The following is a 24,636-nucleotide window of genomic DNA, read 5'->3' on the forward strand; positions in this document are numbered from 1 at the left end:
TGAGACCATAGAAATAGTGCAGAGAGGAGAAATAAAGTTGATAAGGGGTCTGGAGGCTAAATCATACAATGAACCATTAAGGAAACTAGATATGTCTGGCCAACAAAGATAAGAATTCTGGGTGACATGATAGCTGTCTTCTGGTAGTTCAGGGCCTGTTACAGAGAAGAGGATGTGACAAACATGATGAATGGTTTCAACAGGACATTGCCACAGTAGAAAAACAGTATCAGGGCAACTGGAATCCATCAGTGCTGCTGACAATAGTTGTATCCAACAATAGTTGGATACTGCAGCGAGATGCATTGGACACTGAGTGCAAAGGAAAATCAGCAGCTGAGTGCAAAGGAAAATCATTTTAACTCTGTTGAACTCATGTAGCATGTCAGAAACATGCTGTTAAATACATCATAGTCAGTAAAAGTTAATTTCCTATTTCTCCTATTTCCTATTCCTATTCCTACATCATTGTGAAATTATATTTGTGTTTGGTTTGAAAGGGTCTATCATAATCACCAAAAGTTTTTCAGGAAGCAAAATCTTTGAAAAATTTGTTGTCCAATATATATTTGTTGTCCAGAATATAATGGATGGGGAAGAAAAATTCAGTTTAAACCCCAAATTAAGCTCCTATACATTTGTTAAACTTGATGGCATCAGATAACATCAGCCACAATAATGACACTTGATGGGGTCATCTACCTCTGAAGGAGTTGGTCTGCAGCTTGAGGATTTTCCTGGGCTTGTGGCTCCTGCTTCAGCAACAGATGGAAGCTGTAGCCAGTGGAGCCCATGCCCAGTTTCAGAAGGAGTGACAGTTGCTGCTCTACCTGGTTCATGAAGGTGATTCTATTTTTATTACCTCAGGTAATAAAACTTCACCACTGCACTACAGTACTAAAGTGAACTTTATTTGAGGCTATCTTTAGAATGATTTAGATGTTGCAGCTAGTTTAATATGTGGTAGAAAACTACTTGTCAGGTAGACCCACTATTGTAGAATAATGTCTGCTTTGCAGTCATTGCTTTGGTTGTCAATAAGCTTCTAAAGCCAAATCAAATAGTTAAACTCTTACATAGCATTGCGCTGGGATATGTTAGGGATCACTTTGTCTGGAACAATACAGTCCATCATGTCCAAGCATCAAGGGAGGGCCAACCTACACAAGAAGTTAGGAGGTGGAAAGATCAAGAAAAGTATTTTGGGTTGTGGCCCTCACATTAGCAAATACCACATTAGCAAAAATGCTGCCATCAGAAAGTGTATTTGGGAACATACCAGAATTGTTCTGTTTCAGCAGTGACTTAACGATGATCTGGGACTGTGTTTTTATTCTATTTTGTTTTCTTTTTCTTATTATTATAAATATGATAATTGATTTATTGTTTTGTTCATTTTAATAGTGAAAGATTCTGTACTGGTTTGCTTTTCATTTGTATTTTTTCATCTATGGCCTTCTGAAAGCCATACAGAGCTACTATCTTTCCCATTCCAGATGTTTCTGAGGGAAGAGGTTTTCCTGGAGAAATGGGCCCCAAAGGTTTTATTGGTGATCCTGGCTTCCCAGCTATTCATCCTGGTCCTCCCGGTTTAGATGGTGAACCAGGAACACCTGGCTTCCCTGGCTCCCCTGGCCCTCCAGGAAGTCCAGGTAAATGGAATAGATATTTATTTACTGATTTCTAAATATTTAGAAAAAAAATACTTTGAGAAGTTTCCTTAATCAGGCATTTTAAAATTGAACAACCAATGGAAATTTGAAAATTCAGGTAAATAAAAACAAATACTAAAGCAGCTGTTTATTTGTGAAATAATGCCTTGCTTTATATCTTAGTCTCATTTAATTAAGACCACAATAATCTATTATTATCAGGAATTTTATTCTGTCAAATCTGTCTCTCTTTTTCTTTTCTATCATTCTCTTCTTCTACTACTCCTTCAATGGGATAATTTTTTTATTTAAAATCTATTGTCATACACAGAGAGAGAGAGAGAGAGACAGAGAGATTATGTTATGCCATGTCTGCATGTATAAGGTTAATTGTAAGATAGCCATTGTTTGGCTCCTGATGATATGCCATGACTTAAGTTAAAATAAGCTAAATTTCAACAATGGTAACAATTTGTAGTTAACCTGTTCCTCTTTAATCACAATCTGATTCAAAGTGCAGGTTGGATAACAGTGTTAACCAAACTACAGCTTGGTTTAATATGCCATGCAAATGAAAGTCATAAAAAACTTCCTCCCTATTGTACTAATATAACATTTATTTAATGAGGTTGTATGAATAACCAATGCTAGACTACTTTCACACAATTGTGTATACTATCAACCATGGTTTACAAATTATAGTAGTGAATTCACATAATATACTAAGTCAAACCAAACAAACAAACAACATTGCAGTTTAACAGCATGTTATAAAGACTCGGTTTTCATCTGTTTAAGTAAATGAAGCAAATACTATTTTTAAAAAAACTTCTGCTGCTGCCTGATGTCTGAAAGAAGTGGAGAAAAACAACAGTGCTATTATACTCATATATGAATATTTTGAGCTGATCAAAAGAAAGAAGGATGTAAATCTCCCAATAACTAATATCAATGTTATCTCATATATCTTGATTTCAGACTTTTTCTTAAGTCTTAGCACAGACAACCTAACCCGTTAATGCTGGTACAGAACTGCATAACCATGTCAGTCTCCCTCAGTCACTCCAGTCTTCCATTCTACAGGCTATTCCGTTGGACTGAAGGGATATTCAGGAGTTCAAGGTCCTGCAGGCCAGCAAGGTTATCCAGGTCCACGAGGGCAAAAAGGACTGAAAGGTAAAGTTTAAAATACTGAAGTATATTGATCTATTGTCACCATAGATTTTCATGCATTTAATTGGTTGTCTTAGGTTTATGTTTGGGATTGGATCCTACCATAAAGATGGTCTTCCTTCCCTTCCTGTTTTAGTTTAAAGCCCTTCAGATAAGCCAAGCCAATTGTTTTCCAAACACGTTCTTCCTGGTTCTTGTGAGGTGCAGTCCATCCTCTGCTAGAAGTCCTTTGCTGTGGACAATATAGATTGTGGTCTAGGAATCCAAATTTCTTTCAATGACACCATCCTTTAAGCCAGCGGTTTACTTCTAAAACCCTCCATTCCCTCACTGGGTGTTGACCTTCCATTGGAAGTAAAGATGAAAACTCCATAACATGAAAAAAAAAGCACTCAGCCTTGACACTCCCAACTGAAAGCAGCAAAATGGTGTATTTTGCTTTGCCTCATCACATCATTTTGATGGAAAGATCTGTGAAGATTCTATTTTGCAGAACATACAATCCCATCTCAAATTCTCATTGCATTGAAAAAGTGAGGCATTTTATTTGCTTCCTTATCAAGATAAAATTAACTTGTTAAGGTTTAAGATTGTAAGAGGACATATTAAAATTATTCATCTTCTATGGAAATCAATGAAATCTGATGAGAAATGGAAATTTTCTGGTTGATTACTTTCTCCCACTGATTATAGCCAGTGTGACTCCTTTGTATTAATTTGAGTTAAGATCAATGAAAATTATCTGAAGATGGCTGGAACGCAGAGGAAGAAAGCTTGTGCAGCTAGATCCATTGTGGTGTAGGCTACATTTGTTTGTTTCACAAATACAGGTACCGTGTTTCCCTGAAAATAAGACCCTGTCTTATATTTTTTTTGAACCCTGAAATAAGCACTTGGCCTTTTTGCCATGCACTCAAAAGCCCGATTGGGCTTATTGTCGGGATGTCTTATTTTGGGGAAAACAGGGTAGTCCTTGACTTTCAATCACAAATGGTTCTGGAATTTTGATTGATAAATGATGCAGATTTATTTATTATTTACTTATTTATTGGTTCGATTTATATGCCGCCCTTCTCTGGAGACTCAGGGTGGCTTACAATGTATTAAGCAATAGTCTTGATACTTTTGTATATACCTGCTTAGTAGGGCTTTCGGCACCCCCAAGCGGTGTTCTTTTTTATACAAAGTCAGCTTATTGCCCCCACAATCCAGGTCCTCATTTTACCTACCTCGAAAGGATTGAAGGCTGAGTCAACCTTGAGCCTGGTGAGATTTGAACTTGCAGTAATTGCAGGCAGCTGGTGTTACTTAACAGCACTTTAGTCTGCTGCGCCACCAAGGCTCTTAAACAAGTCATCATGTGACCAGACCTAATTTTACGATTAATTTTAATGTAGTTGTTAAGTGGTCATTAAGTGAATCCGGCTCCCCCCATTGACTTTGCTTGTCAGAAGCTAACTGAGAAGGTCTACAAATTGCAATCACATGACCACAGAACACTGCAACCATTGTAAATGTGAGTCAGTTCCCAAGCACCCAACCAAAATCCCATGACTCCTTGTGTGTGGGGGGGTGGGGTGGGGGTGGTGATGCAACATTCATAACTTTGATGACTGATCTTAAGCCACTTTTTCAAAATTGTCATAACTTTGAACTATTCTTAAATAGTCATAAATTGAGGACTACCTGTAATCTTTTATGATGTATGTAATTGTATTGATTATAAGCTCCCTAATAATCATTTTATAAGTAAATGCTGTAAATAAATAATTAGGCTAAATATAGGGCTGTGCGTGGTTCAGAAATGAATGCAGCTACTTTAAAGGTCTGATTAACTTCAGCAAAAGAATTTGTTAAAGCAGCATCTCTTTTCAGGCTCATACAGAAGTTGTTAAGTCAAATGGTATATTGATGTGTTTGTACAAGCTGTAAAGCTTTGAAGTGCTTTCTAAATATACTAAATCATTTCAGTTACTAGTGTGAGGCAGCAACAATTTATCTGGATGAATTTAATCAAGATGTGTGGCGTGTATAAATAAATGGCTGGACTCTGCACATTACAGATATATATATATATATATATAAGGAAACCTCAACATCCAATTCCAGCAATTTTTTTGGAAGGGGCCCTATGGATTTGAAAAGGAAACCTCTTGGCTGAAGAAAGAACATTTTTCCCATTCTAGTCTCTGCTCACATAGGCAGGCTCAAGTTGCCATGAGATTCCAGATGCGTGTTGGTGAAATCCCAAGTGTGTAAAAGTGGACGTTTCAATACTACACCGAGTTAAAAGTCAACCCCAAGGAATTCAGAATGACGCCTTTAGGTAAAGATGCATGGTGCTATGAAATTGTTGTGAATAAGACATCTATGGAGGCAAAGTGCAAGGATTTCAGTCAGCAGGCTGAATGTGACCTCAAGGCACTCTATTTGGCTCTTCTCTGGGATTTGTCATAATATTTGGATTACGAAATCAAGGCTGCAGAATTTTCAGTATCTCTATACTTTCATCTAGTGGTCCTATTAGTTTTCAAACTTAGATATAGTAGCCCTGCTTTATTGGCACAATATTGGTTGTCTTCTTTGCAATATCTGTATCTATGAAGGGATGTATTGAGCTGATACGGATAGCTGTAATTTTATATGAATTTTGCTAAAAATTCCATGGTTGCAAGTAAATGTTTCAATGCTATGCACACACAAACACAAACACACATATGTTTATATATTTGTAGGTGATACAGGAGATTGCATATGTGTTGAAGGAAGAAGGGGTCCTGCAGGACAACCTGGTCCTCCAGGATTTCAAGGTCCAATAGGATATGCTGGAGGGAAAGGAGAATTAGGAGATCAAGGCTACCATGGACTTCCGGGCTTTCCTGGTAGAAAGGTATGATATTTTTGTAATGGAATGTTGTATATTTTAGAGAACAAAATGTTATATAACATTTCCCAAATTTATTATGTATATTTATGCCATAAATATTTTCAAAAGTGAGGTTCTTCATACATGGATTTACATTCTTTGCAGCAATGGGGTTCCATATGTAGATCTTCCACTTGAAAGCACTGTTTTCCCCGTAGAAATTCCATTTATTTATTATTTTATTTTTTTTATTATTCATATTTCTATGCCGCCCACTCTCCGAGGACTCTGGGCGGCTTACACCAAAGACAGTATACTAAATAGCATATTGCCATTAATTCTTTGGATTTATAAAAAATGTGCTACGAATCTTTTATGAGAAAAAAATCGGAAATACCAGATCCAGTTGTGAAACTAGTCTAATTCATCATCTTTTCAGTGTTCAGCCTACTATAAACTTTGCACAAATTTAATACTTTCTTGAAATCCTCTCTTTGCAACAGAGGACTGCACACATGCATGCAAGCCTGCATTAATTGGGAGAAATTATCTTTTTCCTTTAGTGCATTTTGTTCTCACGAAAGGTAACACAATCTTTTTCTTACACTTTTGCAGTATGTTTTTAGAGTGATTAATTAAATTTTCTTAATATCCATCGATAGGGATTCCCTGGTGAATCTGGGCCACCTGGACCAAAGGGGATAAAAGGGGATTCCCAATATGTTACCACAAAAGGTAACAAACAGATATGTTTTTAAAATATAAACTAAACCACTGTATACTGTTTATATTGACTTATTTTGCTACATCTCCATAAAACCATGTTTTCAAGGTGCCAAAGGAGACCCAGGAACTCCAGGATTTCCTGGAAGTCAAGGAGAAGATGGTTTACCAGGCAGGAATGGCATAGATGGTTTACCAGGGTTTCCTGGTCTTCGGGTAAGTCAGGAGTTCAGCCTCAACCCTCAAGAACCTAATGGGAGATTTACAACATTGATGGCCTTCCTTCCACTTGACTTCTCCTAATGGCTGAAATCAGGTCAAGTCCTGAAGGTGCTGAGTGTGCTGCTTAGACTCATTAATGGACAAGACAGGCCAGCAATCTGAAACTGAACCCTGGCAGGGCAAAGGCAGTGATTCTTGGAGGTTTAATATTCATCCTGAAGTAGACTGGTCAACTATTGATTGATTGCTTTTACTGTTTTCACAGTTTTTAGATGCTTTAGAAGCTGTAGCATTCCTAGATGGGAATAGTTTGAAATCAGGCAGGAATTTTCAGTTATCCTTGAGGACAACTAGGAAGCTTCAATTGGAATATAATTTTGTTCTAAAAATTTGGTTGGAACAGCCTGCCTTATTCATAACATGCAAATTTTAAAAATTACTCAACAGTAACTAATAGACTCACACTGTGAATGTGACAATTTGGACATTTTATGGGTTCAATATAGTTGAAAAATGCTGCAAGTTATTTGCAATACACAGAGATTTCATAGATCAAGTCACTTGCAATAAATATTCTGCTAACAATAATTTTACAACTGTTTTCTAAGATTTTGATTCTAAGTTATTCATCCATCAAACAATCTTACCAGTTCTATTTGGAGTTTTTCCTTTGTTATCCACATTTCCTCACTCACTAAAGCCATTCAACTGGAGATATGAAGATGTATATTGTGTAAGCAATTGCCAGTTTATAGAAATTGAGTTTATAGAGTTTGTAGAGTTACCTGTTTATAGAAATTGGGTAACTCTGTAAAAAAAGTAGCTAAGAAAGTTAAGAAAGTGATTTAGTGCTGAAATAGCTTAGCTGATGGAAGCTTACAATATTTTAAATTTCTTTGCAGGGTGATGGCATAAGAGGAGAACAAGGGGAACCTGGTGGTGCAGGCCAGCCAGGCCCAAAAGGTTTTCCTGGTGAAACTGGTCTGCCTGGTGTGGGTTTGCCCAGTCCAAAGGGACATCGTGGTCCTACAGGTGACCCTGGCACTTATGGAAACCCTGGCTTTCAAGGCCCTCCTGGCCCCCCAGGCACTCCTGCTCAGACAGGTACTTTCTTGCAATTCCCAACTAATCTGAGCACATTTGGAAATCTGGGGACCTGAGATGAATATGATAATAAAATGGCTGCTAGGAGGAAGGGAGCTAGTTACTAAAAGCATGAGACATGACAACCACAAAATGAAAAGCGTTATAAAGTTAGATCTATATAAATGAAAATGGACTGTCATATTTTTCATATCATTTTTAGCTGGGACTTCACAGATTCACCTTGAAGTTTATATCAATATACATGAATCCAGTAGAAATCTATCTGCAGAGTAAAAAAAAAACCTTTTCTTTCAAGTGCATGCCATAACCTTGCTTCATTTTAGCAGACAGCCCATCACGATATACCAAAAAACCCTATATTCCAGCCAAACCAAAAGCAGTAGAAATAAAGTCAGTAGAAAACTACTGTATACATTTTATACAACACAGTAACAGAATACTAAAACCAATAGCAAAATATTATGTTATGCACTGAAAAAAAGTATTTTCTACAGTTTGTAGTGAAGAATAGCATTATATATATCTGAATATTCAAATCTGACTGTTAAAGAAATAATTTAAAAAGTTGGAATACCCCAAGCTTGAACTGGCTTCACTGTTTCCAGAGTCTGGTGGTAATAGATTTCCAGGAAAGAGTATTTTTCATTGTTCTTTTCTCATTAGAGAAATCCAATTATGTACACTAATCTAATCGCTGGTGTATGGGGAGATTGGGTTAAATTCCTCGTGGCACTTCTTGAAGCTTTGTAATCACATGAAAACCTTTATTATGGTCTTTAGGCCTGAAAACACTACAACAAAATTACATAAACCTATAATTAATAAAACTAAAAAATACAAATAAAATACAACAAAATTTCATAACATAAACAACCAGTAATATAGATTGCATTTGCAGTCACCTACATTTATACTAGAATAAGATGAATCAGGGGGTGAGATTGAAAAATTTCAGCAACCTGTTCACTGCCCGGTTGTTAGGTAGGCGTGGCCATGGGGGCATAGCCTATTCAGCCTCCTGCACCATGGTGGGGGGGATGTTTTCACCCTCCCCAGGCTCCAGAGGCTTTCCTTGAGCCTCCAGGAACGTGAAAACGGCCTCCCCTGGGCACTGGAGGCCCTCTGGAGGCAGGAAATGGCCCTGTTTCTGGACTTCCGGTACTTCTGCTAGGCCCGTTTGTCGCCCTCCCAGAGCCTCTGTATGTGCCCTACGCTTACCTGCCATCCAAAATGGGCCATATGGAGACTCCTGGGAGGGACGGGGTGGGTGGGGTCAACCAGTTCTCGAAACAACTGGTTCAGCGAACCAGATTAAAATTAACATCCGGTTTGCCCAAACCGGTCCGAACTAGCTGAATCCCACCCCTGGATGGATCACACAAATGGTGGCACAGAATCAGGCAATCTGGAAAGGTACCGTATATCAGCTAGAAAGAGCAGATAAGCTTTGATAGTATTGAAGATACTTGGCCTGGCAAAGAGCGTACTTTGATGGGCAAAGCAGCTGGTCTTTCAAGACCAACAACCACGACCAATATCTCAGAAATAAATCTGCAGTATCTGTTGTTCTTAGAACTGGGTTCTAAGTGTTGCCAAATGTCTATTACTTTCTGGTCATATTTAATGATAAAGTCTTGACTCAACTCATGCCAGACAAATTCAGGAAACAAAATACACAAGTATTTTAATTTCAGCATATAAGTTTTTGTCTAAAGTTAAAATTCTCTCGCTCGCTCCCTCTCCCTCTCTCTCTCTCTCTCACACACACACACACCAGAAATAAATAAATAGATAGATAGATAGATAGATAGATAGATAGATAGATAGATGATAGATAATATTTGCATTCCACTTTTTAGTTCAAAACAGCACATATTGCTTAGATCTTTCATTTATTCTGCTTGTAGAAAGGTTGTAGTTTTTCCAAGGGCGTTCTTTTGATATTTAAAGCAAGTGAACAATGGAAAGGCTGACAGGGAATTTCCGTCTCAGTGAACTGGAAATTAATCTCTGAGGTGGATGCTACAATTAATAAATCGCCGAATCTTAGCAACAGGAGTATTTGATGAAATTGTTTTGGAATTAGGATTAAAAAAATAACAGTGTCCCTTCTGGTTTGCGATATAAAGGTGTTGGCTGTACAGTTTTATAGACCTCCTTATATAACGTTGCTTCATGTGTCCATCTCCTATATTTTGAATACTTTGGCAGCTTTTCCTGCTTATGAATGAATTGCATCAGATAGATAAATTGATCCACTGAATTCTTATAGATGGATTCAAAGGTATAGTCTAATTGAATATTATAGTTTGTTGCCTGATAACGGCTTAAACAAATCAGACATTCTTGTTTGTTTGCATCTTTTGTTTTATAGAATGTGGGCAAACAGAGGACCGCTTTCTTAGAGATAATAGAACAGAATCAATTCATTCAGGTAAAATGAACCAAACATGATTATTCAAAAATGAACTATATACTTTTATTTAAGTGAATGTTTCTTCACCCATAAGACAAGAAATCTAAGTGATAAGAAAACTGTGAGACAAGAAAATTATTTCAAAATTCTTTTTATACATTTTAATTTCACAAATTCCATTTAGCAAAATATGCTGTGCACAATTATTAAAAATTCAGAAGCAACACTAAAGTGTATTAAAAGAGTAAAATTATGTTGCCTACTCAACAGACAATGTGGGTCTAATCTAACAAAACCTGCCATAATTCACTTGTTAAGCTTTAAGGAACCATCAGCATTTTTTGTTCTTTCAGTTCATATTTTTGTCTTTAGGGACCAGCTGTGTTACGGCTCCAAAAGGAGCTCCGGGGTACCCAGGACTGCCTGGACTACCAGGTATGCTTTTTTAAAAGAATCAAATAGTACCATAATTCACATAGTGAGAATAATTTCATCCAATTTTTCTTAACTGTAATAATTATTCCAAAACAATACTGTACAAGTAATCCTGAATTTAAAACTGCAGTTGCGACTGGAACTGCTATCACTAAGCAATGTACTCATAAAATGCAACATCACATGACTCCCCTTATTGGAAGATGTTAAAGAAGATTACAGATGGGCACATGTTACAATCACCCATGATACAATCACATGGCTATGGGAAGGCTATGGCAGCTGGAACTCCAAGTACCATTTGTTCAGCATTGTTTCAGATGCTGAATGAATGGTTGTTAATCAAAGACCATGTGACTTAGGTTGTAATTTTTCCTTTCATCAGCAGGTGGCACTCTCCACTTAAATTTCAATTTACTAGTCCATCGTCCATCATCATTTTGGTTATAAAAAAGATATAAAAATAGAATAAGTTTTATAAGTAAATAATTCCAGCATTTAAAATGCCTTCCTAGTACCACATCTTCCAAATTTAGGAGTCCAATTTTCTATTTATTTCAAAATCTATTATTTTACTTTCCTGCACCTTCATTTCCGATTAGGTATTTCCTCTGAATGCCCCAAAATGCTTAGATGCCACTTTAACACAAAGTTCTGAGCAAACTGCTCTAGATTTTTTCTTGGGGTTAAATTTAGAGCAAAAGAAAAATCCTCTCCCCCAGTTCCAACACTGTTCACCTACTTCTCTCCAGCACCAGTCTTAGTTGTTCTTTGGTTGTCCCAGCTTTGTAGCAGCCATCTTTAGCTGCCTCTTCTTGCCGTGGCTGAGAGGGAAAAAGAACCCTGGGCCAGACAGGAGAGCTGTGATTCTCCTCGACCTCGCAGGGTGCCCCTCTTTGCTTCACCACCCCTACAGGGCAACTTTGGCTCTCTCTGGAGCCCACAAATAGGAAGAAACTCAGCACGGGAGCGTGGTGACCCACTCCGCATGTCCAATCCCGCCGCGATGTCAACTGGAAGTCTCTGACAAGAGAATGGTCTTGATAATGTATTTTTATTAGATTTATAAAAGAGGCTTTCTAAAGCCTTAAACAAGCTTCTGTGATGGAGCAAAGAAGATTGAAGAGAAATCAAAGTCTTTGACAATATCTGGATGAATTTAAGATTAAGATTGTCAGAAGTAAAAGGAAGGAATATAAAGTTGGTTTATTTGATCAAGTTAAAATAACAAATGGTTTTTATAAAGTTCTGGAAATTGTTTACAGACTGAAAAGTTGAAGTTTTGTGGATTTGCTTATAAAGGAATAGGTTATGGAAGGAAGAGATATCTGTTTGTAACATTATAGGGATAAAGAGTTACAAACTTATTTGTTGTGATGAAGAGTGGAAGTTACTTCTTTATGAATTTTTTTCTTTTACTTTACCTGATGCTTTTCTGCTTCTTCTTTTTCCAACTATATACTTTCTCTTACTACTTACTTTCTCTTAGTTTGTATTAGTGTCAGTTTTCAAGAACCAAGAAAGACATGTTGAGATTCTTCTAAGCAGTTGCCTTTATTGTTCCTCACCTATAAACAGAAATATTGCCAAATTAAACAACTTATACCATGGAACATATACTCTGAGAATTCCTAGGGAGGAGTCATTTTAACTCTCTTTCTTCCACACAAACTATCTAAACCTTGCAGTCTCTTGCTCTTCTGGAACACACTCCCTCCCACTTGGAAAACAGGACTACATTCAACCACAGTTAGTTTTTCTTCCTCTAATTATTTTTTTTAATTAAAAATATATATATTACATCTTCAAATCATAGGTGCAAAAGGTACAAAAGGAATTCCTGGTGAATTTGGTTTGAATGGATCTCAAGGACTGAAAGGACTTCAAGGGGATCAAGGTCGTGGAGGTGCAGCAGGTCCAGCAGGTACTGTAAAACTAACAATTACTTGCAGATATTTGAAATATTTGGATAGGATTTATATTTCACCCTTTAGCTGGTTGGTTGGTTTGTGTCAGAAGCATTGCAATTAAAATAAGGCATACTATATGGCACAACATTTAAAATATAAAATACAAGATTAAAATATATACAAATTAAACAGATCTTGCCCAGAAACTAGCAACGTTAATGGTGTTCTGTCATGCTACCATGAGATCCTCAAGTATACACTTATCGGGACACAGATGGCAAATATACATATGTGTTGTTGTCTGCATGTCATCACAAACACAAAGGGCAGAAGCCACCGGGTAGCCCCATTTGTTCAGAGTGTCTCTGTATCTTGTTATATCCATGCTCAGTCTATTCAACGATCTCCATACTTCCCAGCTTTTATCAGACCCAGGTGCCAGCTCCTCCATTGGCTCCATCAGCTCCATCCAGTGTTGGCTCTTTGCAGCTTTCCATAGATCCACTCTGCTTTCAAATTCTTTGAAGTCTTCCATCGACCTAAGGAAGCCCTTCCTGGATTTTAATCTTTGATAAATTGGCCTGGTTGTAGGCCATAGAGACGCTATTGTCTAGATATAGAAGATTTAAGCCTCTGTCTGTATGCTGCTGCTTCTCTGCCAATTAGCCAGCTAGGTGGTAAAATTAATAATAATAATAATAATAATAATAATAATAATAATAATAATAATAATAGTAGTAGTAGTAGTAGTAGTAGTAATAGTAATAGTAATAGTAATAGTAATAGTAATAGTAATAATTTTATTTCTATACCGCCATTCTCCCGAAGGACTCAGGGCGGTGTACAGCCTATTAAAAGCACAAAAACAGACATCAATTTAAAAATAATTAAAATTATTAAATAATTTCGGCTCAGATTTAAAACCCCAAATTTAAAACACCCAATTTAAAATCATTACATAGATAGCCCAGCCTGGCGGAACAGCAGGGTCTTGAGGGCACAGCGAAATACACGGAGGTCGGAGATCTTACGCATTTCCAGGGGCAGTTCATTCCACAAGGCAAGGGCGCCCACAGAGAAGGCCCTCCCCCTGGGTGTCGCCAGCCGACCTAACTTGGCCGATGGCACCCTGAGGAGACCCACTCTGTGGGAGTGAACTGGCCGGTGGGAGGCTATTGGTGGCAGAAGTTGGTCTCGAAGGTACCCGGGTCCTATGCCATGGAGCGCTTTAAAGGTGGTAACCAGTACCTTGAATCACACCTGGAAGATCACTGGGATCACAGTGCAGCTCGCGCAGGAGGGGTGTCACATGGGCACAACAAGTTGTGCCCATAACCACCCGTGCAGCCGCATTCTGGACCAGTTGGAGCCTCCGAGTGCTCTTCAAGGGGAACCCCATGTAGAGAGCATTACAATATTCCAGCCAGGAGGTGACAAGGGCGTGAGTGACCGTGCGCAAGGCATCCCAGTCCAGAAAGGGCTGCAACTGGTGGATCAAGCGAACCTGATAAAAAGCCCCCCTGGCCATGGCCGTCATATGCTCTTCTAAAGACAGCCGTGCGTCCAGGAGGACACCCAGATTGTGAGCCCTCTCTGTGGGGGGTAGAGATTCACCCCCAATAGTCAGCGATGGCACCAGCTGACTATATCGGGACGCCGGAAGCCACAGCCACTCGGTCTTGGAAGGGTTGAGACAGAGCCTATTTCTCCCCATTCAGACCCACACGGCCTCCAGGCAGCGAGACATCACATCAAGGGCATCGTTCGGGTGGTCTGGGGTGGAGATGTACAGCTGAGTGTCATCAGCGTACTGATGGACTCTCACCCCAAAACCATGGATGATCTCACCCAGTGGCTTCACGTAAATGTTGAACAGAAGGGCGAGAGGACCGGCCCTTGCGGCACTCCCCATGTGAGGCGCCTCGAAGTCGACCTCTGCCCCCCTGCCAACAAAAACTGTGAACGGTTGGAGAGGAAGGAGGAGAACCACCGCAGAATGGTGCCCCCTATTCCTAACCCCCTCAACCGCTGCAGCATGATACCATGGTCGATGGTATCAAAAGCCGCTGAGAGATCTAATAAGACCAGGACAGAGGAGCAACCCCTGTCCCGAGCCCTCCAGAGATCATCCACCAACGCGACCAATTACACTGCCCTTCCTATCACCCCCCTGCTCCCTGGTCAAATTTCCTTCCACGACCCCTCCGCTGTGTCCAATCGACCCATCACCCTGCTCAGTGGCTATATGGACCCCCCCAAGTCCACCTTTACAACCCCCTCCCACCCCTGAATCCCTTAAAATTTTAGTTAATAATACATTTAAAAAACCCCTTAACCTTCTCTTTGACGCATGCCATCTCTCGGGGTTCCAAAACCCGTCACCATGATAGGCCCTCGATAACATGGAGGGCCAAACCTGCGAGAAGGGGGAATCTCGCAGCACAAGAAGCTTGGACCTCGAGTACATCCAAAACTCTGGGATGATGGTGAAAAATATGGCCAGGGAGTCCACAATGATAGTCCAGAAGCGTCCAGGAGACAGGTCAGATTAAAACATAACCGGGAGAGCCTCTGTTGTACAGAACCGGCTCCATCAGTCCTCCCATAAACTGCCATTCTCCATACAGCCAGCGAGCAGGATGAAAAAAAGAGCCAGGTCCAAGACTCCGGAATAAGGAGGTCCACATTGTTCACAAAGGTGGGCGTACCAGAAAGGGAAAAAGATGGAAACGGGTAGGGCCACCTCCATCGAGCAGGAACCAATAGGGCAAGGGTGACTGTCCTGGGGTCTATAAACCAGCCGAAGGGGGGGGGGCATAGGAGGCGACAGGGTAGACACCACTCTGTCAACCTCTCGACCCTCCTCATCCACCCCAGATCCTCAACAGTCACCCCATGTCCAGTCTTGGCCTCCAACGATGTTAATGGAGGAGGCCTCGCCACAGGGGCTAATCTTTGGGAGTTACCTGGACAGCCCTGTAGCGGTCCAACAGGCTCCGGGATCTAAATTCCACAATGGAGGGGCTCCCACCATCGTAATACCCCTCATCTGCTGTTAACACCCGACTTCTAGCCGTCCCACCGGCCAACCGTTGCCCCGTTGCCCAGTCAGCGTCGTTGACGTCGGATCACTGCGGGCACCACCAAGCGAGCCAACTCATCAATATCTTCACCTCGTAGACGCCCCTCTACCTCCAACCGGGCGTCTACGGCGCCGACGGAGAGATGCTGCCCACGTTGATGCCTCAGCCAGTGCTGCCGGCGTCACTCCAGCTGCAACTACCGATGGGCCATCTAGCTAGGAAGCCAGCTAAACAAGCCGACGGGCTAGTTTGCCACCACCGCCGCTGACGCCGACGCCACCCATAAGCTGCTGATGCCGCCCTTCCCGCGGCGACCATGGACCAGCATTTCCTCACAGAATCGATATTCCAGGGAATGTTAGAGAGCGAAAAAGCTCTCTAACTGCTGACAATAGGCTCCACTTGCTGGGAGGGGGGTCATAGATGGTTAAAACGGCCCCCCAGAACCCCCCAAGGCCAAATATCATCCCATCTCTCCACAGCGTTTTAGAGCAGGACCGCCATCTTGGACATGCGCATAGAAAAGCTACAGAGGTAGGTAGCTTGTGCTGATTTATACCAGACTGGGCAAGTGTATTTGCCTGAGGAGTAGCAAAGAGCTATTCTTTAGCTGGCGAAGCACAGATTAAAGAGACCTACTGGGAAAAGAACTCTAATTCTAATTAGGTATTTTAAAAATAAGGTTTTTAAAAGGAAATTTTAACTCACCAACAATTCACTGGTTTTCTCCTGACACAGAAATTGATCCTTATTGAGTATTCCTGCTCTTAGAAAATACAGGGATTTCCACTCATATCTAAAAGTTACATATTAATAATAGCAACCATATTTTTTACTTCAGCATCCATATAATAGCTGACTGACTGGAAGCCATGTTAATTTCTTTTATTTCTTTAGTTTTTCACAAATGTCCTGAAAATTTATTTTGTATGTGATCTGGAGAGGAGGAAGTTGTCCCCTGCACTAGGGAGCAATTTTGCCTACTATGAGGGAGAGGAGTATCCTCTCATAATATTTGGAAGTCCTCCTTGGTCTTGTCTCATAATATTTGGGGCTAGACAATAAAACATTATAATTAATTCATATAATGAATTATATGAATGCATATTTCTCCTTTTCCCAAAAATGTTCAACCTAAAAGAATTAGATATTGCCAACCAAAGATGGTAATAGACATCAAGTTGATTACTTTCAACACTATCTAGACAAAGTTAAATTAATGTATTAATTATTTTTATAGTCAGTGATTACTTGCTAAAGTAAATTTTATTATTATACAGTATAAGAAGGTCCAAACTAATCCACTGAATTCATATTTTAAATCTTCTCTTATTTTTAAAAACCTATTTATTTAATGTGAGAGTTTTATATAAAATTGTAGAGATGTCTTTGATTTTAAATGTTGTTGTATATCTCGTTCTTCGAACATGAAAAATATTTTTATTGCATAATCCCATGAATTTAAAAAGAAATATGTTTGAAAGATAGTTGTAACTAGTGATCAGTTCTTCTTCAGAATATTTCTAACAGAAATAGGTTTACCATAGATAAAGTCATTAATCCTATAGGTTTTATTTTCCAATTCCTTAAATTAAACATGTGTATCCATGTGTTAAAAAACCTGGGTGATCAAGGAATGAGAAAATATGCAGAGTGTCGGGGCAAATTTTCTTTCTGCTTTTTTCAAATTCTAAGGTAAGTTTCAGATATGTATTTGTGGTAATAATTATTAATTTCTTAATATAATGCAAGTATAGACTGCTATAAGAGAGTCTGACTAATATAAACTCCATTTGTACCCATTAAACACGACATGGTTTTGTTTTTTTAGCAAATTAATTTAACTATAAGGATATCTTATAGTACCAACCTATTACAGTTCACATGTTCAGGAAACAAAGGAGGGCAGCACTAAGCCAATTTTAATTTAATGGACCAATTAAAATGAAAAACTGCTCTGTTATTGGACTGTACTTGATCAGACCTTTATAGCAAAACTTTTTCTAAATCATGTCCAGGAAATATTCATATAATAGATTATAATATTCATATAATATTCATATAATAGGTTGTACTGATATGCAAATAAGATACTTTAGTAGTTACTATATTCTCATAGAAACTAATGGGAGTAAATGTTCATTTGATTAATAATATTCATGATGCTGATTATTTTAATATTTTCCCCATACTTTATCTAATTTGCTGTTAATTGATCTAAGTTTGATTCTTATTATCAATGTCATTTTATTACTCTTAGGATTCACTGGACCCAGAGGAAGCAGAGGTGCCCCAGGAATGCCTGGGGAAAGGGGACTTCTAGGAAATCCTGGTTTGCCAGGTTTGCCAGGCCTCCTTGGTGAAAAGGGGCTTACAGGTGATGTTCTAGGAGCACCATCAGGCTCTCCTGGGGACCCTGGGCCACCTGGATTCCCAGGAACAAAAGGCTCGCAAGGAGATCAAGGTTTACCAGGAATTAAAGGTAACTGTGGCTTAGATTACATAAAGGTTAATAAGAGAAAAAAATGGTACAGTAGGGCCTTATACATTAGAATAAAGAGGGTGGTAGAAAGCTGAAAAGACAGAGTTGGGTATTGGAGGGGCCACTGGGATGCTAAGGTTCTACAGGTTCTGGAGCAAGATAAAATAGCCATGTGGTATAGTTCCAATGACAAGGTAGTCTCACAGACAGACACTGTTCTGAGTGCATAATGCACAGGATGCATCATCAGCACTTATCTGTGGTTTCTGGGGAGAACTCCAGTAATCATGGCTGGATTGGCACCAGCGCAAACAAATTTTCAGAATTACTTTCCCCGATTTTTTTTTAATGGTGTTGTCTAAAGCCAAGTACTCTTCATCATCTTCATAAATGATCTGGATAAGGGGATAGAAGGGAACTCATCACACTTGCAGATGACATCAAGCAAGGGGGGAATAGCTAATTCTTTAGAAGATAGACTTAAGTTCTAGAAGGATCTTGACAGACTTGAGCATTGGGCCCTAGCTGACAAGGTGCAGTTCAATGGTGAGAAAAGTAAGGTCCAACACTTAGGCAGGAAAAACCAAATGCATAGAATAGGTGGTACTTGGCTCAACAGTAGCAACTGTGAAAGGGCTCTAGGTGTTGAGTGGATAACCACTTAAATATAGCCAGCAGTGTAATGCAGCTGTCAAAAAAGCCAATGCAGTCCTAGGCTGAATCAATAGAGGGATAGTGTCAAGACAAGAAGTGATAGCACTGCTTTACATCACACTGCTGAGACCACGCTTGGAATACTGCATCTCATTCTTGTCACCATGATATAAAAAAGATGTTGAGACCCTAGAAAGAGTGCAGAGAAGAGCAACAAAGATGATAAAGGGTCTGATGTACAAATGGTTGTGGGACCTAAGTATGCTTAGCCTATTGAAGAGAACGATCTCTTCAATAGGCTTTCAATAGGAAAGACATAATAATTGTCTTCCACTACTTGAGGAGTTGTCAAAAAGAAGAGGGGATTGAGGCCATCAGAGGGCAGAACAAGAAGTAATGAGTGGAAGCTTGTCAAAGAGAGATACAACTTAAAAGCAAGGAGAAATTTTCTGATGAGAGCAATCAATCTATGGAACAGCTTGCCACATGAGGGTGTGGGTGCTCAATCACTGGAGGTTTTCAAGTTAGACTGGACAACCATTTGATTGGGATAGTATAAGTCTCCTGCCTTGAGCACGGGGTTGGACTGGAAGACCTCCGAGATGCCTTCCAGCCTTATGATTCTATGAGTGAGCCATGGTAGTGCAGTGGTTAGAATGCAGTACTGCAAGCTAATTCACTGCTCCCGCCAGTTCAATTCTGAGTGACTCTAGGTTGACTCAGCCTTCTATCCTTCCAAAGTCGGTAAAAGGAGGACCCACAATGTTGGGGGCAATATGCTGACTCTGTAAACCGCTTAGAGAGGGCTGTAAAGCACTGTGAAGTAGTATATAAGTCTAAGTGCTATTGCTATCCTTTTGAATGATATAGGGCAATGTAATTATTTCTGCTTATTCGACATGCAGTATTCTGAAATGTAGCTTCAAAAAACAATTCCACTTATTATTATTTTTTTACTCTGGTTTTAAATATTAGTAGAGTTTAATTCAGATCCTGATTTAATAGGTAAGTTTCAGCTTAAAATATTATGGGAGCCACAAAGTACTCTCCCAAACTTGGACTCTGTTAATAGTTTTCCTGAAAATGAACAGTTTCACAATGCTGTTTAAAATCTAAGCTGTAGTTTCATGGCTTTTCTCTAGAGGCATCTTTGGTTAAGGTTAGCATAAATAATGGCAGCAGAATATCAACTGGATTTGTCACTGTTTCCAAGTTACTTTAACCTGGATAGAACTCTTTCCAGAAGCCATCTAATTATCTTTGGATATAACAATATCCAATATTCAGAAAAGCCTTTACTTTGCTTGCCATCTAAGTGTGAATATATATTATGTATGCATTCATAACTGTAGTATTTATATTGTGTGTGATCAAGATTAGGTTAGAGTGGATGAATGGATGGATAGTGAGAGAGAGAGGGACGGAGGGAGAGAGATGATAGACGAACAGACATGTCTTTTGATTGGTATAAGTCTAGATTAATTGGTTTTGTGATTATTCATTTATATTATCTTGTATATGTAAGTGCATTCATTCATTAACTGGAATGAGCTTGTATTTGAATTTGAATATGAATTTGAAAAGATTCATGATTTTTATTCTTGAATGCAGTTCATTACCATTACCAAAGATACTGCATGTTACTCCAGCAAAAGAAACAATAATCAGCAGAGAAAAGAATGCCTTTACCTAGAGGTGCTCAAGCAAATGTAGCTTGCAAGTGATGAGATGACATGACATGACATGACAGCTTATGGTCAAGCCATTTTTTTCTACTGGCTTCATCATCATTGTTTATTAGTATTTGTAGGTCTTTGCCTGGATTCAGCTCTTATAAAGAAGATAGTCATTGCTTAAGCTCCACTAGGAAAAAGTTTAATTAATTTAGTAAGAATTCAGTGCTGTGCACAGTGCTGTGCATATAAGTTCTCTAAATCATGACTGTTTACTTATTATCTCCTTCTGTTAGGAAGAGACGGCTTCCCTGGTTCACCTGGATCCAAAGGGAATCCAGGGTTTCCTGGGCCCACTGGACTAACCGGTATCCGAGGACCACCAGCAACATTTGGATTCCCTGGGCTCCCAGGCCAGCAAGGGTCCCTGGGTAAAAAAGGCTCACAAGGATTTGTTGGTGAGAAATTATTCCAATATTCCCGCCCTCCCCCAAAGATCTGTACAGCCTCATCACTTTCTGTTTTTCCTGTAGGCAGCAATCAAGCAGCCCCTGCATCCTCCCTTCGTATCACACACATGCAGGCATACCAAGCCTTTCCCCATTCAATTATTCTTCCTCTCCCATACATCCCAACATATCAAGGTAGCCTCTATGTCTGCCTGCCACAAATGCACTCTTGGTGTCTACCCGATCTCAAAATGCAGTGACAAAAAGGATTTAAACTATCTCCCTATTCATTCAGGTTCTTGCAGACCTTTTCAACGCCTATCACCCAACCAAATGGCTAGCCAAATAACCCTCCTCTTGTTCTCAGATAAATGCTGTGGGCACGCTGATCAGATCACACCTCAGCTGTTTTCAGTGTCATTCCACTGGAGAGTAAGCAAGGTCTTTTTAGACACTTAAAAAGCCATAGCTCAAATATCTCTGTGGGGTTTTTTTTTCTCTTAAATTTAGTCAAGTAGGGTTAGCAAATTTCATTCCATGCTTTTAAAAGGTAAAAAAGCTATAGTAATTTCTGTCATCATATTGTAATTGCTAAGAGGCATAAATTTCATTGGAATCCTAGTTTGAAATAGATAGCCTGTTTTTTTTTTTAAATCTCTAAATTAGACTGCACTATTTTCTGAAACATTGAATCAGAGTCAAACCATGTCTTCAGATTTTTGAAACTTTCCTGGCATGAAAAAAACCCACTGCCTCCTAGCCCTAAATTATATAATGGACAGATCAATACAATATGACCAGGCTGGTATAAGGTCTCCTGCCTTGAGCAGGAGGTTGGACTAGAAGACCTCCAAGGTCCCTTCCAGATCTTTGATTCTATGTTCTGTTTATTTTACTCACCATCAATTAAACAGAATGGAACTAAATTTCCTGAATTTAATTAAATAATTATTTAAATTAAATACTTAAATATTCAGATTATTAAGAGGTCTGTGAGAAATCTGATGTATATCTGTGTGTAAAAAATAACTGGCACTTCCTATTCTTTTTTTATAGAAGAGAATCTAACTATCATATATAATTAAATAAAATCCTATAAATAAATGAAGCTCCAATTTGTGCGGGTTTATGGTTTATACTAGAACATTGTTTTTCAACTTTGGAACTTTAAGATATGTGAACTTCAATTCCCAAAGTTGGAGTGGTTAGCAGGAAGTAGCTGGCTGGCTGGGGAATTCTACACACATCTGCTTATTAAATAGTACCCAATCCCTAATAAAAAAAAGTTTTTGTTTTAATTTGTAATGTCAGTTATTGGAAGACATTTCCTTTGCTTATTTTTCAGACAAATGAGTTCTTACTGTTGCCTTTTGTGCACCTATATAATTGAAGTATAATAACTGCTCTCTGCTGCCTATATTTTAATCAAACACCTCTCTTTGATTTTTTTTTTTTTATAGGATCCCCTGGTGTCAGAGGAGAACCAGGGGAAGCAGGGAAAGTTGGTCCTGTAGGGATGAAAGGTCTGCCAGGGGACAAAGGTGAACCGGGCTTTATTGGAACTAAAGGAAAGGCTGGGGAAACTGGTCTCCATGGAATTGTTGGAATGCCTGGTTTCCCAGGTCTTAAAGGTAATAACAACTTCTGCATAAAATCTCTACTCAGAGTTACAACCCACTCCTTTCTCAGCCACTACCAGTTTTTGCAAGGCTCTAATGAATTATTTTCACTTATTGTAAAGCCCCTTTGTGAAAGCTAAATTTGTACTTTCGATTTCCATTGGAGGCTGGAAACCTAAACATGTTTTACAATTTTCATTCAAGGTTCTAAAGGATCTCCTGGCATTGGAGGTTTCAGTGGTGCTATGGGGTTCAAAGGATGGCCAGGACAGAAAGGAATCCATGGAGAAAAAGGCCTCCCTGGCACACAAGGTGCTAAAGGACCATCTGGGGAATTCGGATTAAAAGGTATTCTCTTCAGTGTTATGAGGCACTCACATTATTCAGTATGCACAGATATGTTCATGTAAAATTGTAAATAGTCTTTAAGAAAGCTTTTGTTTAACTGAAAATTCCTTTTATAAAAAAACATTACAGTGTAAACCTAAATACATTGATTTAGAATCAAATTCTGTAATTCAGTTGGGTTTATTCTGAGTAAATGTCTTTAGGAATGTTAGCTTTAATCTTACCACGTACAAATTTCAACAGTATCTTTTTGCTTTGCCTTTTTTTTTTTTTTTTTTTAATTTGAGACTCAGGGCGGCTTACAGTGCGTTAAGCAATAGCCTTCATACTTTTGTATATTTATACAAAGTCAGCTTATTGCCCCCACAAACTGGGTCCTCATTTAACCTACCTTAGAAAGGATGGAAGGCTGAGTCAACCTTGAGCCTTGGAGAGATTCAAACCAGCAGTAAATTGCAGGCAGCTGTGTTAATAACAGGGTGCTTTAAACCACTGTAGTACCAAGGCTCGTATGCAGTTTGCTCTTCTTTTAACATAAGAATCAGAATCAGAAAGTGGGTTTTAATATGTATTTTGATTTCTAAAAAAAAAACGTCTTCCATGACTCCAGTTGAAAAAGAACAATGGGTGCATTATTATGAATAGTAATTTTATTTTGGTCATTCACTAGCAAAACAAGAGTCACAATTGATTACTGTACATTTTAGCTCATCATTCTTGTTATTGGCTGTCAGCAACTGGTCATGAATTGAATTGAAATTACAGTCCAAGCTGTTAACAAACAGTTCTTAGATAGCAGCTCCACATAAGTTTCCGTGAAGGAGATTTAATATACTGGTACTTTTCCCTCCCTTGTCTCAGATTGTCCTCTTGCCTCAAAGAATGTAAATTCCTTGCTTTCCCAGTCTAAAAAGGTGCTGGATGACAAAACATTAGAATTTGACTCATCGACAGAAGTATTGATGGGTAGAAAGTTCTCCAGGGTGGGTTGATTGGGGTCAGTCTTCTTTCTTAGTTCAGAGTATTTTCATTGATGGTTTTTTTTTAAAGTTTTGATGTACCAACATTCTTTTTATCTCTATTATTGCTTTTTCAAAGAAATCTGTTGTTAGATCCGTTCCCTGTCTGGTCTGACAGCTGCTGGCAGGGAAGTTAGGATTCGAACAGTAATTAGCAAATGCTTATCTTCTGCAGTGAGTTAAATAGAAATATCTGAAGAGCTCTTTAAAGTACCGTATATATTGCCCCTTTGCCATCTTCCTATCACTAATAAAACTGGAGATGCAGAATGTAATCTCTGTAAACACATTTTTACATTATTTTCCTTTTTTAAATCCTAATTTTTCTGGAAATAAAAAAGGGGTCATCTACTTACTATTTAAATCAAATAGAATTTATTTTCAAACAAACAACTCAATGGGACAATTTGGAAAAATATTAAAAATCTGCAAGAAGAGGGACAAAGCATTTTTTATATTTCTGCTATTTCCCCTTAAACATGTTGCTTTATATGGTAAGAATATTATCACAGCATGCATTTTTCTCTCTAGATAGCTAGAAGTCTAGGTTTAGAGGAAAAAGTAGAGCATATGTTTTGCATGAGAAGATGACACGTTTTAATGTTTGACTTTTCCAGATAGGACTGGAAAAACCATTGGCAGTGAAATTGCTAAAAATGAAAATGGAATGGAATGGAATGGAATGGAATGGAATGGAATGGAATGGAATGGAATAGAATAGAATAGAATAGAATAGAATAGAATAGAATAGAATAGAATAGAATAGAATAGAATAGAATAGAATAGAATTCTTTATTGACCAAGT

The 24,636-nt window shown here is 38.8% G+C and overlaps 1 protein-coding gene across 2 annotated transcripts in view; it reads left to right on the forward strand.

Annotated features, from left to right (window-relative positions):
* COL4A2 (collagen type IV alpha 2 chain) overlaps window positions 1-24,636 on the forward strand; it is a 217,187-nt gene that overhangs the window by 160,959 nt on the left and 31,592 nt on the right. For both annotated transcript variants that reach the window (XM_034426847.3, XM_034426846.3), the window contains exons 20-32: window positions 1,497-1,652; window positions 2,736-2,828; window positions 5,561-5,715; window positions 6,354-6,426; window positions 6,524-6,630; window positions 7,539-7,740; window positions 10,118-10,177; window positions 10,532-10,594; window positions 12,411-12,518; window positions 17,848-18,069; window positions 20,693-20,854; window positions 22,306-22,476; window positions 22,669-22,812. In XM_034426847.3, coding sequence (XP_034282738.2) covers window positions 1,497-1,652; window positions 2,736-2,828; window positions 5,561-5,715; window positions 6,354-6,426; window positions 6,524-6,630; window positions 7,539-7,740; window positions 10,118-10,177; window positions 10,532-10,594; window positions 12,411-12,518; window positions 17,848-18,069; window positions 20,693-20,854; window positions 22,306-22,476; window positions 22,669-22,812 — 1,716 coding nt within the window. The remainder of the gene's footprint in view (window positions 1-1,496; window positions 1,653-2,735; window positions 2,829-5,560; window positions 5,716-6,353; window positions 6,427-6,523; window positions 6,631-7,538; window positions 7,741-10,117; window positions 10,178-10,531; window positions 10,595-12,410; window positions 12,519-17,847; window positions 18,070-20,692; window positions 20,855-22,305; window positions 22,477-22,668; window positions 22,813-24,636) is intronic.

Source organism: Pantherophis guttatus, chromosome 1 (genome assembly GCF_059756535.1).
Source record: "Pantherophis guttatus breed Tessera chromosome 1, ASM5975653v1, whole genome shotgun sequence".
Taxonomy (NCBI): domain Eukaryota; kingdom Metazoa; phylum Chordata; class Lepidosauria; order Squamata; family Colubridae; genus Pantherophis; species Pantherophis guttatus.